At 42.7% G+C, this 20,491-nt stretch overlaps 2 protein-coding genes across 2 annotated transcripts in view; both read left to right on the top strand.

The window, feature by feature from the left end:
- The first annotated feature begins 237 nt into the window (after window positions 1–237).
- LOC125925637 (T-cell surface glycoprotein CD1a-like) overlaps window positions 238–20,491 on the top strand; it is a 170,546-nt gene continuing 150,292 nt past the window's right edge. The window contains exon 1 of the mRNA XM_049634738.1: window positions 238–665. The gene's annotated coding sequence lies outside the window, so the exon portion shown is untranslated. The remainder of the gene's footprint in view (window positions 666–20,491) is intronic.
- On the top strand, window positions 656–7,010 carry LOC125925647 (T-cell surface glycoprotein CD1a-like). The gene is made up of 6 exons (XM_049634749.1): window positions 656–789; window positions 1,342–1,608; window positions 2,290–2,568; window positions 2,768–3,052; window positions 3,380–3,470; window positions 3,615–7,010. Exons 1-6 carry the CDS (start codon window positions 729–731, stop codon window positions 3,658–3,660), a joined length of 1,029 nt encoding a protein of 342 aa, XP_049490706.1. The 5' UTR covers window positions 656–728; the 3' UTR covers window positions 3,661–7,010.

Genomic DNA, 20,491 nt, shown 5'->3' with positions numbered 1-20,491 from the left:
TTTTTTTTTTTTTTTTAATTTATTTTTGGGACAGAGAGAGACAGAGCATGAACGGGGGAGGGGCAGAGAGAGAGGGAGACACAGAATCGGAAACAGGATCCAGGCTCCGAGCCATCAGCCCAGAGCCTGACGCGGGGCTCGAACTCACGGACCGCGAGATCGTGACCTGGCTGAAGTCGGACGCTTAACCGACTGCGCCACCCAGGCGCCCCTGATTTTATTTTTTAACACAAGCAGTGACACATCAGAAATGTGAACGGGCTGGGGTGAGGGTGAGACATGAAGGAAGTTCTTGGGCAGTGTCCCAAGGACTGGAGAGACAGGGTGACAGCAGGGTCCAGGGTTGGGTGCTGGGGAGCCGTGTGTCTTCATGGGTTACTGTCTGGATGAGGAGAAAAGGCATGGAAGGTAGAGTCCCTTTTCCATGCCACACGAGACTTGTTCCCCAGCCTGAACAGGGCCTGAATCAGGGCCTCAGGGAGCAGGATGGAGGCTGGTGACAGGGAGAAGCTGGAAGCCGAGAGGAGGGTCAGACCTGGAGGGGAAGTGAGAGTCTGAGTAGGTGTCCAGGGTTGAGGGCGGAGTCCATCTGCATTGTCGGGGAGACTCAGGGCAGGCGTGTGTGTTGAGAAGGAAGTCAGAAGAGAGGGGCTGCGTGTGGGGAGGTTTGTGAGAACAGACGCCAAAGACCCACTTTCCGAGAGAAAGAAAGAACATCTGCACATAAGATGCTGTTGTTGCAACTGGTGTTGCTCACGGTTCTTGTCCCAGGCGGTAACAGTGACGATGGTGAGGATGTGGCCCTGCCTGGTCAGTGCAAGAGTGTTTGTCTACATTTGTGTGATGTGTGTCATGTGTGCACATATGTTGTTGTGTACATGTGTGCATGTGTGTATATGTGTATGAGTATGTGTGTATATGTGCCTGTGTGTGTATCTCTGTGTGTTTCTGCCGTGTGTGCACGTGTGTGGGTGGGTGTCTGTATGTCTGTGTTTGCATCTGTGTCTATGTGTGTGCATATCACGTGTAACTCTGAACGTGTGTGTACGTGTGTGCATTGGTGTCTGTGCGCACGTGCACACATGGTGTGGGTTCCCCAGCACATTCCTGGGGAGTGAGGCATGTCCACCTGGTTCCTCCCTGAGCCTCCCTGACCCCAGGGCCTTGTGCTCTTCTGAATGATGGGTGCCAAGCTCGGGGCTCTGGGGCAGCACGTGTCTCCAGAGGGAACTACGGCTCCCTGTCCTCCAGATTTCGGTGCCCCTCCCTGGCCCCTTTTGCTGATTCTCTCTCCTTCCCTCTGCCTTCCTCTTTCTCAGTCTATCTGTTCTTCTGGCACAGACTTCCAGGAGCCAATCACTTTTCGAATCATCCCGACCTCATCTTTTTACAACCGTGCCCGGACACAAAATCAGGGTTCAGCTTGGCTGGGACAGCTGCAGACTCATGGCTGGGACAGCAAGACCGGAGCTTTCGTTTTCCTGCGGCCTTGGTCCAGGGGCAACTTCAGCAATGAGAAGTTCATGGAACTGGAAAAGTTATTCTATTCATACTCCATTAGATTTCTTCAGGTATTTCAGGACCATGTCAGTCAATGGCAGCTTGAATGTGAGTTCAGGTCCCTCAGGGCAGGTGGGATGGAGGTGGTCGGTGTGTGTGTAACCTTGAGTTCCTTCTTCCTCCTGGGTAGACCCTCCACTGGCTGCTGAACCTCTCAACTCCCCATTGTAAAACTGAATCACATCCCTCTGTTCACGGGGCAGAAGCCAGACCCTGATTCTCGAAAAGCTTTATGTCTTCTGCTCCTTCCCCTCCTCTCGTTGACCTCAGGCTGTGCTCTGAGGCCTCCAGTAATGTCTGCAGTGACCACCCCATTCCCTGGCCTGCAGCCAGACATCCTCCTCTCCCTTACTCTGTGACTGATCCTTGAAATGTGCTTTTTTCTCCATTCAATCCCCTCAGTGACCTCTGTCTGTGTGTTTCAGTACCCCCTGCCCTCCTTTCACCCCAGACGGTTTTATCCCAGCTCTTCTGAGGACCCCTCCCTGTCCTCTGCCCATACCTTCCCATCTCTCTTCCAACATTTATTCCTTCCTCAGTCATTCACCTTTTCCTCTGTCTCCAGCGACCACCATTTCCCCTCTCTCTAAGCCTTCACTCAAACCAAAATCTCCCGTTCCTTCTGATACCCTCAGTTTCTCCTTCTGCTTCCACTGTCCCTGGCTTCCATTTACCACATCTCATCTCTTCCCCTCCCCCTTTCTTGTATCTCATACCCCCTTTTCCAAGATCCCTTTCAGGTCCAGCTGGAAGGAGGCTGTGAGCTGCACCTTGGAGAAGCATCAGTAGGATTTGCGCGGGTTGCATATCAAGGATCAGATCTCATGAACTTCCAGAACACGTCATGGTGGCCATCTCCAAAGGGAGGAAGGAGGGCTCAGCAGGTCTGCACAGTCTTCAATCAGTACCATGTGGTCAATGTAAGAACACAGGCAGAAATCAATGACATCTGCCCCCATTTCCTCTTGGGTCTTCTTGACGCAGGAAAGACAGATCTGCAGCGACAAGGTCAGTCCTGCTCCCTCCCTCCAAGCATTCTCTCTCTGTACTCAAAAATTTGCCACATTTCCTCAAATTCAGGGTGAGAAGGTGCCAAGAAGGAGAGGGGATGATGCTGACAGGTTTCTAGAGGTGGAAAGATGTGTGTATCTAAAGCGATGTGAAGATCTACCTTCTAAGTCTGAGAATTCCTGTCCTGTCTCTGCAGTGAGGCCAGAGGCCTGGCTGTCCACTGGCCCCAGTCAGGGTCAGGGGCCTGGCCGTCTGCTCTTTGTGTGCCACGTCTCTGGCTTCTACCCAAAGCCAGTGTGGGTGATGTGGATGCGGGGTGACCAGGAGCAACAGGGCACCCGACGAGGTGATGTTTTGCCCAATTCTGACGGGACATGGTATCTTCAGACGTCCTTGAATGTGGAAGCCAGGGAGGCAGCCGGCCTGTCTTGCCGAGTGAGACACAGCAGTCTAGAAGGCCAGGATATTGTCCTCTACTGGGGTGAGAAAGGGCTGGTGTCCAGCTGGGAAAGGGTGGTCCTCCAGCAGTGCAGGAGAGATAGATACAAAGTTGGGATTCTAGGGACTCCAGATCATAAAGGACTAAAATTTAGTGACCTAAGAAATGGAGAGCTGGGTGTGAGGGTCCTGTAGATACAGCAGGAAGCAGAGGGTTGGTTGAAGGGTCCATCTGTGAGCAGGGATGGGAGAGGAGAAAGAGGAAGGGTGGTTGGTGAGGCAGAGGGTGACGGGAGCAAAAAGGACCAGGTAGGTGCAGGTCAACCCGGGGTGGATGGGAATTGACACCCTCTGTGCACCAAACCCACAGAGCAGCACCGCCCCGTGGGCTTGGTATTCCTGGCGGTGGTCGTGCCCCTGGTGCTTCTGGCAGGTCTTGCATTCTGGCTCTGGAAGCGCTGGTAAGTCTGAAACCACCTTCCTGCTCTTTCCCAACTGTGTCCCCACCTTCCTGTCTGTCCTCAGCCCTCCTCCAAATCCATGCCCCTTCCCCTGAAGTCCTCACCTCCACCTGCTGCAGAGCATTTCCAATCTGTTCCTCCCAGGAAATCACACTGGAGACATCAGTGCACTGGCCTTCCTTTGGAGTAAGATCCCTGCAGCCCTGGTTCCAGCACTTACCTAAACCCAGCTCAGTGGTGATGGATTTGCAAGTCTCTGTATGCAACTTTCGTCTTTCCTTTCTGCTCAATGATCAGTTGTCAATATCAGCTGGGTGTCATTTAGTGGGATGTGTTGTTCTCACCTCTTTCTGGGACTTAAATCTCAAAATTCTCTCAAAGTAAAATGAAGTCTGAGTACCTCCCTGGGTCACAGGCAACAGATGTCATTTCCTCCTGGGAGCCCTCCCCGATTCACAAGTGGAAGGAGTCTGTGCTTTGTGAGAGTTTCACACCACCTTTAGTTTCTTTTTGGAAATATATGCCTCACTTCCCATCCTTTGTGACCACGCAGTTAGGTCCATTTTCCCTTCTAATTTGTAGACATTTTGTGGGCAAAGTCCATGTCTTTTTAATACTTGTATCCTCAAAAACAAAACAAAACAAAACAAAAAAAAACTTGTATCCTTGGCAAGGAGTCTCACCTGCATGGAATATGTCCTCGACAAATACCTGTGTTGAATTTATGCCAATTTTATACTTTTTTCTTTTTCTCGTGATTCCTGTCATGTTTGTGGTAGTTGAGATGTTTGATGCTCTTTTTGTGAAAGGTCTTCTCATTTTTGCCTCGAGACTTGATACCTTCATGGTTCCTTGGTAACATCTCTGAACCCCTGAGGAGAACATAGTTTTGTCTGTGGATATTTCTATTATTTAAACCATACACCTGTTGGAGTGGACCTATTGTGGATGAAAGGAGGAGGGCAGATGCAGGTCCTGGCTGTTTGAGGCCCTCAGGACAGCAGCAGAGACGTCACCTTGGGGTTTGTTGGCAATATAGGGGCTTGGGGTTCACTGCATCACAATTTTCTTTTTAAGAAAATCAGCAGGGGATTTATAGGTGCATAAAATACGATGCCCGAGAGGTAGCACTGCCAGTGTGTCCTTGGAGGGAAATGAGTGGGTCCAGAAAAGAGAACAAGAGTGTTGTGCTCAGGAAGGAACGGGGGTCTGGCAGGGAGAGGGCATACAGAGCATCCTCACATTCGTGGCTGCTGTGTTACAGTCGCTGAGGGCATGGAGTCAGCCACATGAGCTGTTATTCCTGGGGGAAATACAGGGTTACAGATCTTGGAGCTTTTGCCCCTTGATGAATACACAGCCTTGTTTCACGTGTGTTTTTGTTTAAAGACAGCATATATATATGCTTTATTTACCAATACTGAAATGCCAGCTCAGAAGTGTTTCACATTTCTAGCCTTGGGTACTGTGGTCACCAGTGGTCACCAGTGTCTTTGGCTTTCAGTCTCACAGCTCTGCTGCCCATGATGCTCTTAGAAACAAGCAAGAAATGGTCACCATCTCATGCCTCCATGAATATAGCTCCTTTACTGTTATGTCATCATTGTGTCCTAAATATGACTTTAGTACTTTCTGGAGTGGCTCCACATGGACATCACAAATTTCCTGTTCATTTTCCTGGATTTTTGCATTGTTGATTCATTGCCACTGACCTCATGGCCCACAACTCTGCCTTGTGAGCCTGAGTGAGCCTTACCCGCACAGGTGTTTTTGTCTGTGAGGCACATCCTGCCTTCTGTGCTTAGGGCCACCCATGCTCCTTGTAGCTCTGGGATTCAGGGTCATTTTAAATACAAAATCACCAAGAAAGAGCATGTAAGTGAGGAAAGTGTGGTACCAAATGGATCATGAATGGGCACGTGTTTGCAGTGTGGGAATTCACACAGGAAGGCAGAGCGGTACCTGGTTCAGCCTCACCAGGGAACATGTGGGGTGTGTGACACATGTCGGCCACTCTATGTGTCCATGAACAGCAATGAGCACATGTGTCTGGGGTTACATATCAATGCCAGTAGGTAGACCAATCTGTACAGACAGACTCCGTGAATAATGAACATGGACACTTGTGACTTATGACCCCAAAAGCAGTGGAAACATCCATGGATAGACTTTAGTTACTATAGATTTCATTAATTCACTCAATAAACCTTTCTCAAGCCCTGACCATGCAGCAGGGACATTTGGAGTATAAGGTAGTGGGAAGAAAAGGTCATAGTCTTTGGGGTTTGAAAATTTTGCTTTCTTGATTTTTTAAGATTTTAATTGTTGTTTCTAAATAGTTTCTTAGTACAGGAATTTTCTGGGTTTACTTAGGGGAAAGGGACTTAGCTGTAATTTGTTCAGGGTCTGAGAGGAGAGGCTCAGGGCAGAACATTCAGAGGGACCCAAGTGCAGGCTCCCACTGTTGCACATGTGGACATTTCTGGAATAATAATGTTAAGATGGGAGAGGTGGCAAAGGTGAAAAACATTGGTAGGGAGAGAGAAAATCATGGGACTTCTCCAAACTTCTCTTCTAGATTGGACTGTTGGCCTACTTCTCTAGGGTCTAGTCTACTTTGTCACCCTCGTATGGCCACCTTGTGGCTTTTGGCTGGTTGACTCCACTCTCATGTGTAGCCCTGAACTCTTATCAGCCCGGGTCCATCAGGAGAAAGCATCCTTGACAATGTGACGGGAGAAAGATGGACATGTAACTTCCAGTTTGGCCAATCATCAGACAGAAGCCACTTATCCTTGCCCAGAGTGATGGGCACTGGCTCCAGGTGGCTCAGGTTACAGGTGTTCTGATTCTTGTGGTCAATGGCAGGCAATGAGATGGTCTCTCTTGTCCTGGATAAGAAGGTTGGGGTATGAAGTGTGAAACTATGATCCATTTTTCAGCATACGAGAAGCAAGGCTGAGGATAACACCTTCATGCTAGAAGGCAGAGAAATTGTAATGAAATTGTAATGAAATTGACATGAAATTTTCCTGGAAAGTAGGATCTAAAGTGTTCTCAACACAAGAATGAAAAAGAAAATAATAGAAAGAGCAGAGGATCCAGACGTGAGGTGGTGGCTGTGCTAACTAGTGGGATTGTGGGCCTCATGTCACCATGAACACACACACTGAACATCAAATGGTACTTCATTTTATGTTTTTAAAAGAAATGGAGTGGGGCGCCTGGGTGGCCCAGTCAGTTGCTTATTGGACTTTGGCTCAGGTCATGATCTCATGGTTTGTGGGTTTGAACCCTGCATCGGGCTCTGTGCTGACCTCACTCATTGCCTGGAGCCTGCTTCATATTCTGTGTCTCCCTCTCTCTCTGGCCCTCTTCCTCTCACGCTCTGTCCCTCTCTCTCAAAAATAATAAACATTAAAAAAACCCAGAATATATTGGACAACAATTAAAAGTATTTAAACGTGGATCAATGTAAATAAAATATTAATTTTCATAATCTGTTTCAATTCATGTGTTCTTGATCAATTCTGCGTTTTCCTTCCAAAATGCTGCATGCGCCACATGAGCCCAAGGCGGCCCCAGAATGGCTCACTGACAACACAGGGACCAAACCTGCCCACAACAGGCAAAGACAGCTATTGCAGATGACTGACTGAAGGACAAAGTAGATCATCCACCACAGCAGGGCACATGCACACACACGAGAGAGACACCCCTGAAGTACCAGGTCCTGGTGAACAGGGACACTACGCTGCGGGTCACAACAGGAACTTTTCTTCATAAGGCCACTCCTTTCAGGAGCAAGAGACATAGTTAACTTTCCTATCACACAGAGACAGACCCAGGGACTTGGAGAAAATGAGGGGACAGAGGAATATGTCCCCAAATGAAAGAACAGTACAACATAACAGCAAGAGCGGTAAGTGAAAAGGAGAGAAATGATATGCCTGATAGAGATTTTATTTCTTTATTTTTTTCTCCAAATTTTTATTTAAATTGTAGTTAGTTAACATATGGCATCACATTGGTTTCAGTAGTAGAATTTAGTGATGCATCCTTATACACAATACCCAGTGCTCATCACAACAAGTGCCCTCCTTAATACTCATCACCCAATTAGCCCATCCCCCCATCCACTGCCCTCCACCATCCCTCAGTTTGTTCTCTCGTTAAGAGGCTCTTACCGTTTGCCTCCTTCTCTCTCTCCTTTGTCTCCCTCCCATAAGTTATTGTGTTTTGTTTCCTACATTCCACATATGAGTGAAATCAGATGGTATTTGTCTTTCTCTGCCTGACTTATTCGCTTAGCATAATACGCCCTAGCTCCACCCATGTCACACACACACCACGTCTTCTTTATCCATTCATCAGTCAATGGATATTTGGGCTCTTTCCTCAGTTTGGCTACTGTTGAAAATGCTGCTATAAATATTGGGGTGCATGTACCCCTTTGAATCTGTATTTTTGTATCCTTTGGGTAAATACCTAGTTGCACAATTGCTGGATCATAGCGTAGTTCTATTGTTAACTTTTTGAGAAACCTCCACACTGTTTTCCATAGTGTGGGCCAGTTTGCATTCCCATCAACAGTGTCAGAGGGTTCCCCTTTCTCTTCATCCTTGCCAACATCTGTTGTTTCCTGTGTTATTAATTTTAGTCATTCTGATAGCTGTGAGGTATTTTGATTCATATTTCCCTGATGATGAGTGACTTTGAGCACCTTTTCATGTGTCTGTTAGATATCTGGATGTCTTCTTTGGAAAAATGACTATTCATGCCTTTTCCATTTCTTAACTGAATTATTTGTTTCTTGGGTGTTTAGTTTGATAAGTTCTTTATAGATTTTGGATACTAACCCTTTATCAGTTATGTCATTTGCAAATATCTTCTCCCATTCTGCCAGGAGCCAACCCATCCAGCTTTCCTGATGGCACAACCCGGGTGGTTGGTGGAAGGGCAACGCACAGCAACCCTCCAAACGGGAAGCTACTGGTATCCCTCCTGTTACTCATCATGGCCATCCCCATGGTCCAATTGGCATTGATGATTCAAAATAAAGCCTTGGGGGCAAACTCGGGGATATTTTCTGGGGATGAGGGAAAAACCATGAGAATCCAAAGACGGATAATGAAACCTTATATCTAGTCAGTGCCACCCCCGCCTGCCCATCCCCTATCTAAAGGAAGGATAGAGCCATATATTTCCCAGCCAAGGAGGGGGACAAATGGGTTTGAAACCCCAATCCGGCAACAAAGGAATGTATCTATGGATACAAGTTACTCCAACCCCTAGAACCACTTGGCCCCCAGGAGGCATTCCAGAGCATAACTGGACCTGGTGGGTTAAGGTACAGAATGGTTCATTAGTTCCTAGATATACATTGTCTCTCTGGGAGCACATGAAATGTGGGTTCCCAGGGCCCTCTTGGTTTCCTCCCGGCACCCCAGACCAAAGCGAATACTTTTGTTCCTTGTACCGCAAATGGTTCAAAGGAACAATTAAGAAGTCATGTCCCTGTAAATGTTCCACTTGAGGTGTTGAGAGCTAGATGACCTTTCATGAAAATAGCGAAGCAAACGCTTTATAAACTATAAATAAACATAGATACATAATGAAAGTAGTATGAAGAAATCAATCAATAAGCAAAGGGCGGGAGGGAATATTTCAAGAAAATAACTATGTTATTCCTTAATGGGTGATTATATAAAGGAACACTTTTAGAATTAGGTAATGTCGAGAAACACAGATGACGCACGCTACAAGGAAATTGCTAACAAATATGATGCCACGTTTGCCACAATAAAGTGGCCAGTCTAACCCACTGCTGTTGTCTGTGTCCATTTGTTATTTTTGCCAATGCCGTTCATCCTTCGGGAACCCCTGGATCTGCTGGGGCTGGACCTCAGCACCATTCCTTAGGCTGCTCTCAGTTTTAGTTGATAGTTTCCTTGAGTGTACAGAAACTTCTTATCTTGATCAAGTCCCAATAGTTTATGTTAGCTTTTGTTTCCCTTGCCTCCAGCAACATGTCTAGTAAGAAGTTGCTATAACCAATGTCAAAGAGGTTGCTGCCTGTGTTCTCCTCTAGCATGTGATAGTTTCTTCTCCTAAATTTGGGTGTTTCATCCATTTCAAATTTATTTTTACGTATGGTGTAAGAAAGTGGTTCAGTATCATTGTTCTACATGTTGCTGTCCTGTTTTCCCAACAGTGTGTTGAAGAGACATTTTTCCATTGGATATTCCTTCTTGCTCTGTTGAACTTTAGTTGACCATATAGTTGTGGGTTTTCTAATTGTTCCATTGATCTATGTGTCTGTTTTCATGCCAGTAGCTTCCTGTCTTGATGACTACAGATTTGTAAATATAGTTTGAAGTTCAGTGTCATGATGCCTCCAGTTTGCTTTTCTTTTTCAAAAGTATTTTGGCTATTCAGGGTCTTTTGTGGTTCCACACACATGTTAAGATTGATTGTTCCAGCTCTGTGAAAAATGCTGGTGGTATTTTGATAGGGATTGCATGAAATATGTAGATTGCTTTGGGTGGTATAGACATTTAAAAAATGTTTGTTCTTCTAATGCATGAGTATGAAATATTTCCCTATTTATTTGTGCCCTGTTCAATCTTTTATAAGTGTTCTATTGTTTTTAGAGAACAGATTGTTTACCTCTTTTGTTAGGTTTATTCTTAGGTATCTTATGGGTTTTGGTGCAATTGTAAATGGGATCAATTCCTTGATTTCTATTTCTGTGCTTTGTTATTGGAATATAGAAATGCATCATATTTCTGTACATTGACTTTATATCCTGGAGCTTTGCTGAATTCATGTATCAGTTCTAGCAAATTTTGGTGGAGTCTTTGGGTTTTTTTTTTTACATGGAGTATCACGTAGTCTGCAAATAGTGACAGTTGGACTTTTTTCTGGATGATTTAGATGCCTTTTATTATTATTTTTCTGTTGTTGTCTGATTGCTGAGGATAAGACTTCCACTACTAGATTAAATTGTAATGGTGAGGGTGGATATCCCTATCTTGAACCTGACCGTAGAGGAAAAGTTCTTAGTTTTTCCCCACTGTGGATGATATTAGCTATGGGTCTTTGATATACGGCCTTTATGATGTTGAGGTATGTTCCCTCTATCACTACTTTTTTGAAGGTTGTTATCATGAATGGATGTTGCAATTTGTCAAATGCTTTTACTGCATCTATTGAGACGATTGTATGGTTCTTACCCTTTTTTCCATTAATGTGCTGTATCACATTGATTGATTTGTGAATATTGAACCAGCCCTGAAACTCAGGAATAAATCCCACTTGATAGTGGTTAATAATTCTTTTAATGTACTGTTGTATTTGATTTGATATTATCTTGTTGAGAATTTTTGAATCCATGTTCATCAGGGATCTTGACCTGTAATTCTCCTTATTTAGTGGGGTCTTTGTCTGGTTTTGGAGTCCAGGTAATGCTGGCTTTGTAGAATGAGTTTGGAAGTTTTCTTTCCATTTCTAATTTTTGGAACAGTTTGAGATAATAGATATTAACTCTGCTTTAATTGTCTGCTAGAAATTCCCTGGGAAACCATTTGGCCCTGGACCTTGGTTTGTTGAAAGATTTTTATTAATGATTCAATTTCTTTATTGGTTATGGGTCTGTTCAATGTTTCTATTTCTTCCTGTCTCACTTTTGCTGGTTTGTATGTTTCTAGAAATTTTCCATTACTTTAGGATTACCCAGTTTGTTAGCATATAATTTTTCATAATAGTTTCTTTTTTAAAAATTTTTAATGTTTATTTATTTTTGAGAGAGAGAGAGAGCGTGAACAAGAGAGGAGCAGAGAGAGAGAGAGAGAGAGAGAGAGAGAGAGAGAGAGAGAGAGAATCCAAAGCAGGCTCCAGGTTCTAGCTGTCAGCACAGAGCCTGACACGGGGCTTGAACTGACAAACCATGAGATCATGACCTGAGGTGAAGTCGGACGCTTAACCAACTGAGCCACCCAGGTGCCTCAGTTTCTTAAAACTGTTTGTATTTCTGTGATGTTGGTTGTGATCTCTCCTCTTTCAGATTTTATTTATTTGGGTCCTTTCTGTCTGGCTAAGGTTTATCAATTTTACTAATTCTTTCAAAGGACCATCTCATAGTTTTGTTGATTTGTTCTATCCGTGTTTTTCTTTGGTTCTGCTCTAATATTTTTTATTTCCTTTTTTCTGCTGGCTTTAGGCTTTATTTGCTACTCCTTTTCTAGCTCTCTTAGATGTAAGATTAAGTTGTGTATTTGAGTATTTTCTTACTTCTTGACATAGGCCTGTATTTAATATACTTCATTCTAGGACCACCATTGTTGCATCTCAAAGGTTTTGGACTGTTATGTTTTCATTTTCATTTGCTCCATGTATTTCTTTTATCTTTAATTTCCTGGAAAACCCATTTGTTTTTAGTGGGATATTATTTATTCTCCATGTTTTTGTGATCTTAAGAAAATTTTTCTTGTGGTTGACTTCAAGTTTAATAGCGTTGGGGTCTAAAAATATGCATGGTCTCAATACTTTGTACTTGTTGAAGGCTGATTTGTGACAGCATGTGATCTATTCTGGAAAGGTACTCTGTACCCTTGAAAAGAATGTGTGTTCTGCTGCTGTAGGATGGAATATTCTGAATACATTTGTTAAGTCCATCTGGTCCAGTGTGTCGTTCAAAACCATTGTTTCCTTGTTGAATTTTTGCTTAGATGATCTGTCCATTGTTGTAAGTGGGGTGTTACTGTCTCCTATTATTATATTATTATCAGTGAGTTTCTTTATGTTTGTCATTAATTGACTTATACATTTGGGTCTTCCAAGTTGGAGGCATAAATATTTAAATTAGATCTTCTTGATGGATAGACCCTCTTATATATGATATAATGCTCTTCCTCATCTCTTGTTACAGTCTTTGGTTTAAAATCTAGTTTGTCTGGTATAAGTATGGCTACTCAGGCTTTCGTTTGACATTCATTTATATGATAGATGATTCTCCATTCCCTCACTTTCAGTCTGTGTGGGGAATAAGTTTAAGAGTTCTCTGAGCTTGCACTAATGGGTTAACCAGGCTTAGGCAGAAAGCTGCCACAGGGCAAAAGCACCCTAGTGTAGAACAAAGCATGGAAAGGAAAGCCCCTCCACAGGACAAAAGTGACCGAGAGCAGGTAGAGGCAGAAAACCATCGCAGCAGGGCAAAAACAGTTAGCAACCAGAACCAGTTAGCAAGAAAAATGCCTTGTTAAACCTGAGGTAGCATGCTCTATATGTCTTCGCCCTTAGAAAAGTTAAGATAAGTAGACACAGTGTCTGGTGCCTGTGGTAAATGGCTATGTGCTTGGTGCTGGGACTTTGATTTGTATTGACCCTAACCCCTAACACTGCATAGCTTTGAGACCCCCTTTCTCTCACACACGAGTTAATGATCAGTGTTTTATTGTCTCTTTCTGCACATCCATGATGTATGTAAGTCTTCTGATCCTACTAACTATGGAGCAAGGACCCTTACTTGGGGCTCTTTTCTCCTCCTGGACATTAGCCTCTCTCATATTCAAATCTGTATCCGCTCTCCTGCTGGACAAGAGAGAACTCCAGACTCAAAGTCTGTGACAAATCTGCAGGTGTCTTTAGGTCTTAAATGAGTCTCTTATAGGCAGCATATAAATAGGTCTTGTTTTGTATCCATTCTGATAACCTATGTCTTTTGATTGGAACATTATTCTATTTACATTCATAGTAATTATTGATAGGTATGAATTTAGTGCCATTGTGTTATCTATAAAGTTGGTGTTTCTGATGATGTTCTCTGTTCCTTTCTAGTCTTTGTTGCTTGCTCTTTCACCCCACTCTAAGTGTCTCCTTTAATATTTCTAGCAGGGCTGGTTTAGTGATCGTGAATCTTTGAGTCTTTGTTTGTCTGGGAAACTCTTTATGTCTCCTTCTATTCTGAACCACAGCCTTGCTAGATAAAGTATTCTTGGCTGCGTATTTTTCTGATTCAGCACGTTGAATATATCCTGCCACTCTCTTCTGGCCCACCACATTTGTGTGTACAGATCTGCTACAAACCTACTCTCTTTTCCTTATAGGTTAAGGAGTTTTTTTTCTCTTGCTTCTTTTAGGATTCTTTTATTATCTGTGTATTCTGTAAGTTTGACTATGTCTTGGTGATGACCAGGTTTGTTGAATTTAATGGGAATTCCCTGTACTTATTGAATTTTAATGTCTATTTCCTCCACTAGATTAGGGAATTTTTCAGCTATAATTTGGTCAAATAAACCTTGTGCTCATTTTTTTTCTCATCTTCTGGGACTCTTATGATATGAATGTTATTATGCTTTAAGGAGTTCCTGAGATCTCTAAGTATACATTTGTGATATTATACCTTTATTTCCCACTTTCTTTCAGCTTCATTATTTCCCATAATTTTATCTTCTATTTTGCTTATTTCTTCCTCTGCATCATCTATCCTCATTGTCATTGCATCCATTTAGCTTCACATCTCAGTTATAGCATTTAAAAATTTCCTCCTAAATAGATTTTAGTTCTTTTATCTCTGCAGTAAGGGACTCTCTGGTGTCATCTATAATTTCTCAAGCCCAGGCAGAATTTTTATGATTATTGTTTTAAATTCTTGTTCCAACGACTTACTTGTATCTGTATTGATTTAATACTCAGCTGTAACTTCTTCCTGTTCTTTCTTTTGGGGTGAATTCCTCCATCTTGTCATTTAGTCGGGGTCACTGTTTTTTTTTGTTAATGAAGAATATAGTATTTCTGCTTCTGTGAGTAATGGCTGTATTAAGAAAAATTCCAAAAATAAAATATGAAAGGAAATGAGACTCTACATGTGTTTTGGTCTGCTTGCTAAATAAGCCAGATCCAAATAATAATAATGATGATAATAATTAATAATAATAAAAAGGGAAGCTGGATTCTATGGGTGTCTGGTTTTTAAAAGAATGCTTTTTAAAAGATAAACATGGATGCAAAAATTCTCAACAAGATACTAGCAAATTGAATTCAACCGCATGTAAAAAGAATTATTCACCATGATCAAGTGGGATTCATTCCTGGGCTACAGGGCTGGTTCAATATTTGCAAATCAATATTTGCAAATTAATACATCACATTAATAAAAGAAGGGATAAGAACCATATGATCCTGTCAATAGATGTAGAAAAACATTTGACAAAACATCTTTCTTAATAAAAACCTTTAAGAAAGTTGGGATAGAAGGAACATACTTAAATATCTTAAAAAATACTTAAAAAATACTTTAAAAAGCCATATATGAAAAGCCCACAGCTAATATCATCCTCAGTGGGGAAGAACAGAGCTTTCTCCCGGAGATCAGGAACACGACAAGGATGTCCACTCTCACCACTGTTGTTTAACCTAGTGTTGGAAGTCCTAGCTAGCATCAGCAGTCAGACACAGAATGAAATAAAAGGCATCAGAATTGGCAAAGAAGTCAAACTTTCACTCTTTGCAAATGACATGATACTGTACATGGAAAACCTGAAAGACTCCACAAAAATACTCCTAGAACCTGATACATGAATTCAGCAAAGTCACAGCATACAAAATCAATGTACAGAAATTGGCTGCATTTTTATACACCAATAATGAGCAACAGAAAGAGAAATAAACTGATCCCATTTACAACAATTGCACCAACAGCCATAAAATACCTATGAATAAACCTAACCAAAGATGTAAAAGATCTGTATGCTGAAAACTATAGAAAGCTTATGAAGGAAATTGAAGAAGACACAAAGAAATGCACCAAAGACATGACTAGACACTTTTCCAAAGAACACATCCAGATGGCCAACAGGCACATGAAATGATGCTCAACGTCACTCTTCATCAGGGAAATACAAATCAAATTCTCACTGAGATACCACCTCACACTGGTCAGAGTGGCTAAAATGAACAAGTCAGGAGACTATAGATGCTGGAGAGGATGTGGAGAAACAGGAACCCTCTTGCACTCTTGGTGGGAATGCAAACTGGTGCAGCTGCTCTGGAAAACAGTGTGGAGGTTCCTCAAAAAAATGAAAATAGAACTACTCTATGACCCAGCAATAGGAATTTATCCTGCTAGGAATTTACCCAAGGGATACAGGAGTGCTGATGCATAGGGGCACTCGTATCCCAATGTTTATAGCAGCACTTTCAACAATAACCAAGTTATGGAAAGAGCCTAAATGTCCATCAATTGACGAATGGATAAAGAGATGTGGTTTATATATACAATGGAATACTACTTGGCAATGAGAAAGAATGAAATCCTGCCATTTGTAGCAACGTGGATAAACTGGAAGGTATTATGCTGAGTGAAATAAGTCAGGCAGAGAAGGACATATATCATATGTTTTCACTCATATGTGGAACTGGAGAAACTTAACAGAAGACCATGGGAGAGGAAAGGGGAAAAAATAGTTACAAACAGAGAGGGAGGGAGGCAAACTACAAGAGACTCTTAAATACAGAGAACAAACTGAGGGTGGATGGGGGGGTGGGGGAGAGGGGAAAGTGGGTGATGGGCATTGAGGAGGGCACTTGTTGGGATGAGCCCTGACCGGATGGAGTGTGTTCCCACAGCAAGCGCGACTTAGCATCTGGGAGGTCATAAGCTAACAGCTCTCCTCAGAAAGCAGGAAGGCTGGAGGACAAAGGGAGGGAGAGCTGCTGAGCCCCTGGATGACAGAGCTCAGTTTGGTGGGGAACAAAGGCGCTCACCAGCGCCATCTCCCCCGCCCATCCCCCAGCCAAAATCCCAAAGGGAACCAGTTCCTGCCAGGGAACTTGCTCGCTCCGCGCAAACACCCAAGTCTGTGCTTCAGCGGAGCCACCCCTCCGGCAGCGGGTCTGACTCCCTCCCGCTGCCACAGGGCCCCTCCTGAAGTGAATCACCTAAGGAGAAGCAAGCTAAGCCTGCCCCTCCTGCCCCCGTGCACCTTGCCTACCCATCCCAGCTAATACGCCAGATCCCCAGCACCACAAGCCTGGCAGTGTGCAAGTAGCCCGGACAGGCCACGCCACCTCACAGTGAATCCTGCCCCTAGGAGAGGGGAAGAGAAGGCACATGCCAGTCTGACTGTGGCCCCAGTGGTGGGCTGGGGGCAGACATCAGGGCTGACTGCGGCCCCGCCCACCAACTCCAGTTATACACCACAGCACAGGGGAAGTGCCCTGCAGGCCCGCACCACTCCAGGGACTATCCAAAATGACCAAACGTTAGAATTCCCCTCAGAAGAATCTCCAGGGAATAACAACAGCTAATGAACTGATTAAAAAGGATTTAAATAATATAACAGAAAGTGAATTTAGAATAATAGTCATAAAATTAATTGCTGGGCTTGGGATGAGCCCTGGGTGTCGTATGTAAGCCAATTTGACAATGAATTATATTCATAAAAAAATAAAAGAAGGCTTATTCAAAAATAAGAGAAATAAATAAATAAATAAATAAATAAATAAATAAAAAGGAAGCTAGATTCAATTTCCTCTAGAGCAGATGCTTCGCAGCACTCTATGATCAGCAGACTTGGTATGTGAGAGGCTTCTGGGAACAGGTCATCTGTGCTGGTTCTCAGGCGAACTTACCCTAGTGGAGAATGCACCTGCTCCATACGGGAGGGTGGAGCTTGGTGTAAGAGGCTCCAGCCTCTACTGGGTGGCACTTTTTTGCTTATTGAGGTTAAACAGTGCAGAAGGGGGGTGAATGGCACCACTCTCATCTCTAGAGTGAGAAGTTGGTGCCTGCCACTCTTTGGGAAGCCTTAACAAAAGTGCAAATAATCACCACTCTTGTGTCCCTCGCTTCTTCCAGATGCCTGCCTTCACGCTGCCTGTGTCAGAGCTGTCTGTCCACCAGGCAGCACATTTTTTTTAAATAAATGTTTATTTATTTTTGATAGGCAGAGAGAAAGACAGTGGAGAGGGTCAGTGAGAGGGGTCACAGAGGATCTGAAGCAGGCACGATGCTGACAGTAGAGAGCCTGATGCCGGGCTTGAACACAGCAACCATGAGATCATGACCAGAGCTGAAGTCAGATGCTTAACCAACTGAGCCACCAAGGTGTCCCATCCCGTGTTTTATATAAGACACACAGCTGAGTTTTAAAACTCCAATGTTTAGAGATTGTGGACTTGTGGTAATCTTGTGGAAGAGAGTCTGTTGTGCTTTTGCTGTTTGACAGTTTGTCCCAGAGATCAGTTGCATGACTGTGCAGCATTTCAGGATTTATGGTAAAGCTCAGCCAAAATCTGGCACCAAGGTTTGCTACCCTTAGGTGGGGTCTGTGCTCCTATGCCAGTAAATAGGGCAGCACATTGGTGCCCACCAGGTTTTTCTCCCCAGAGATACTGTGCCACTTCTCTTAAAGGCACTCCAAGCAGGGGAGCTGTTTATAACCAAGGGGATACTCAGACTATGCTGACCATTTCTGGTTTCTTTGCCTTCTTTACTCACTGGGGCACCACCAAACCCACCAGGCAGGACACTGGAGATGGTGTGGACCTCCAAAACTTTAGACTCTACACTCCACTCTTATCAAAATTTGCAATGGTCAACCCCTCTTCTTTTTCCAGTCGATGGTTTTGGGGAAGGGTTCTTACTGTGAAATTCCCTACGGGCACCTTCAACTTTCTCTCTCTCTGTCCTTCACACTCTCTCTCAGCTCTCTCCTCTCTCCACGATTAAGGCTCCCTCCCTTTGCAACACCCACAGTTCTTTTGTCCCCAGATCAACTCTTTGCAGTTTTTACCTTTCATGATGTGGCCACTTTTCTACCTCTACTTCTGCAATTTTGCTCTCTCAGTCCCCAGATCAATTCCTTGTGTACTCAAAAGTGATTTGATATTCATCTAGCTGTGTTCAAGGAATGAGGCAAGCTCAAAGTCCCCCCACCATTTTTACATCTTAACTCCTCCCTGATAGACAATTTAAAGTAATTGTCATATACTCACTTGACTTGAGATAATAGAGGAGGACTTCAATGAGACCCTCAACAAAGAGAGAGAAAACATAAAAAAAGAACCAATCAGAGAAGAAAAGTTCAATACATGAAATTAAAAATACATGGATGGAATGAAGGGTAGACTATAGGAAGCAGAGGAATGAATCAGCAACCTGGAGGACAGGGTAATGAAAAGCAATCAAGCTTAACAGAAGAGAGGAAAAAAGAAAACGAAACATACTTATGGAACTCAGAGATACCATTAAGCATAATAACATCGGAATTATTGAAATCATAGAAGGAGATGAGAGAGAAAAAGGGGCAAAACTTTTATTTGAAGAAATAATAGCAGAAAACTTCCCAAATCTGGTGAAGAAAACAGAAATCAAGAATCAGAAGGCTGAGAGAGCCTCCACAAAATCAACCCAAGGAGGTTCACATCAAGACATGTAGTAATGAAAATGACAAAGCATCATGATAAAAGAGAATTTTAAAACCAGCAAGTGAAAAGAAGACAGTTGCATACAAGGGAAACCCATAAGCTATCACCTGATTTGTCAGCAGAAACTTTGCAGGCCAGAAGGGAGTGCCATGATTTCTTCAAAGTGCTGAAAGAACAAGAACTATAAATGAGAATATTCTACCCAGCAAGGCTATCATTCAGGATAGAAATAGAGATGAAGAGTTTTTCAGACAAACAAAAGTTAAAGGAATTAATGACCACAAAACCATCAGTACAAGAAATATTAAAGGGGACCGTGAGTAAAAAGGAGAGGAAAGACCAAAGGTGAAGTAAGCACAGAAGCAGTAAAAATAAGGATATCCATAAAAATCAGGGGATTCACAAAATAAAAACACATAAAGTATGACACCATATACCTAAAACGTGGGTCACTTTGCAATAAGTTAATATTCACTGCTATATACAGATGATATTATGTAGAAACTGAATGAAAACCACAAATCAAAAATTAGGAATAGACTCAAAAAATAAAGGGAAGGCAATCTGAGTATATCACTAAAGAACCCATCTGATCATGAAGAAAAGAGCAAAAAGGGTAAAGAAACAGAGAATACCAAAACAGCCATAAAACAAGCAATGAAATGGCAAGAAATACATACCTATCAGTAAATATATTCAATGTAAGTGGATTACATGCTCTAATCAAAAGACAGTGTGATGACATAGATAAAAAGGCAAGTCCTATCTCTATGCTGCTTTCAAAAGACTCATTTCAGATGTAAAGACACATGCAGATTCAAAGTGAAGGGATGGAGAAGAATTTATCTAGCAAATGGATGCGAAATGAAAGCCAGGGTAGCAATACTTGTATCACACAGAATAGTCTTTAAAATAAAAACTGTACCAAGTGACGAAGAGAGACACTATATACCACTAAAGGGAACAATCCAACAAGAAATATAACAATTGTAAATATTTCTGCACCCTACATGGAGGCACCCAAATACATAAAGCAGCTAGTAACAAAAATAAAGGAAGTAATCCATAGCAATACAATAATAGTAGTAGACTTTAACACCCCACTGACAATGATGGACAGACCATCCAAGCAGAAATTCAACAAAGAAGCAATGGCTTTGAATGACACATTGGATCTGATAGATCTAAATGATATATTCAGAAAATTCCATCCAAAAACAACAGAATACACAATGCTTCAAGTACACATGAAATTCTCCAGAATAAATCACATATTACACAACAAAAGAAGTCTCAATAAATTAGAAAAGATCAAAGTCATACTAAGCATGTTTTTCTGACAAAAAAGAATATGAAACTACACATGAACCTCAAGAAAAAAAATCTGGAAAGAGCATAAAATACATGGAGGTTAAATAACAGGCTACTGAAGAATGAATGGGTCAAACAAGAAATCAGAGAGGAAATTTAAAAAATACATGGAGACAAAGGAAAATGAAAACACAATGGCCCAAGATTTGGGGATAAAGCAAAGGCAGTTTTAAGAGGAAAGTTCATAGCAATACAGATCACTCTAAAGAAGCAAGATAAAT

This window comes from Panthera uncia, chromosome F1 (genome assembly GCF_023721935.1).
Source record: "Panthera uncia isolate 11264 chromosome F1, Puncia_PCG_1.0, whole genome shotgun sequence".
NCBI classification, from domain to species: Eukaryota; Metazoa; Chordata; class Mammalia; order Carnivora; family Felidae; genus Panthera; species Panthera uncia.
This window is presented reverse-complemented; position numbering and strand designations above follow the sequence as displayed.

Bases quoted from the DNA above. Each gene is read 5' to 3' on its own strand.
- LOC125925647 (XM_049634749.1), top strand. From the start codon at position 729: ATGCTGTTGTTGCAACTGGTGTTGCTCACGGTTCTTGTCCCAGGCGGT. The intron at 1,609-2,289 runs GTGAGTTCAGGT...CCCTTTTCCAAG, and splicing joins CAGTCAATGGCAGCTTGAAT to ATCCCTTTCAGGTCCAGCTG. The intron at 3,053-3,379 runs GTGAGAAAGGGC...CCAAACCCACAG, and splicing joins GGATATTGTCCTCTACTGGG to AGCAGCACCGCCCCGTGGGC.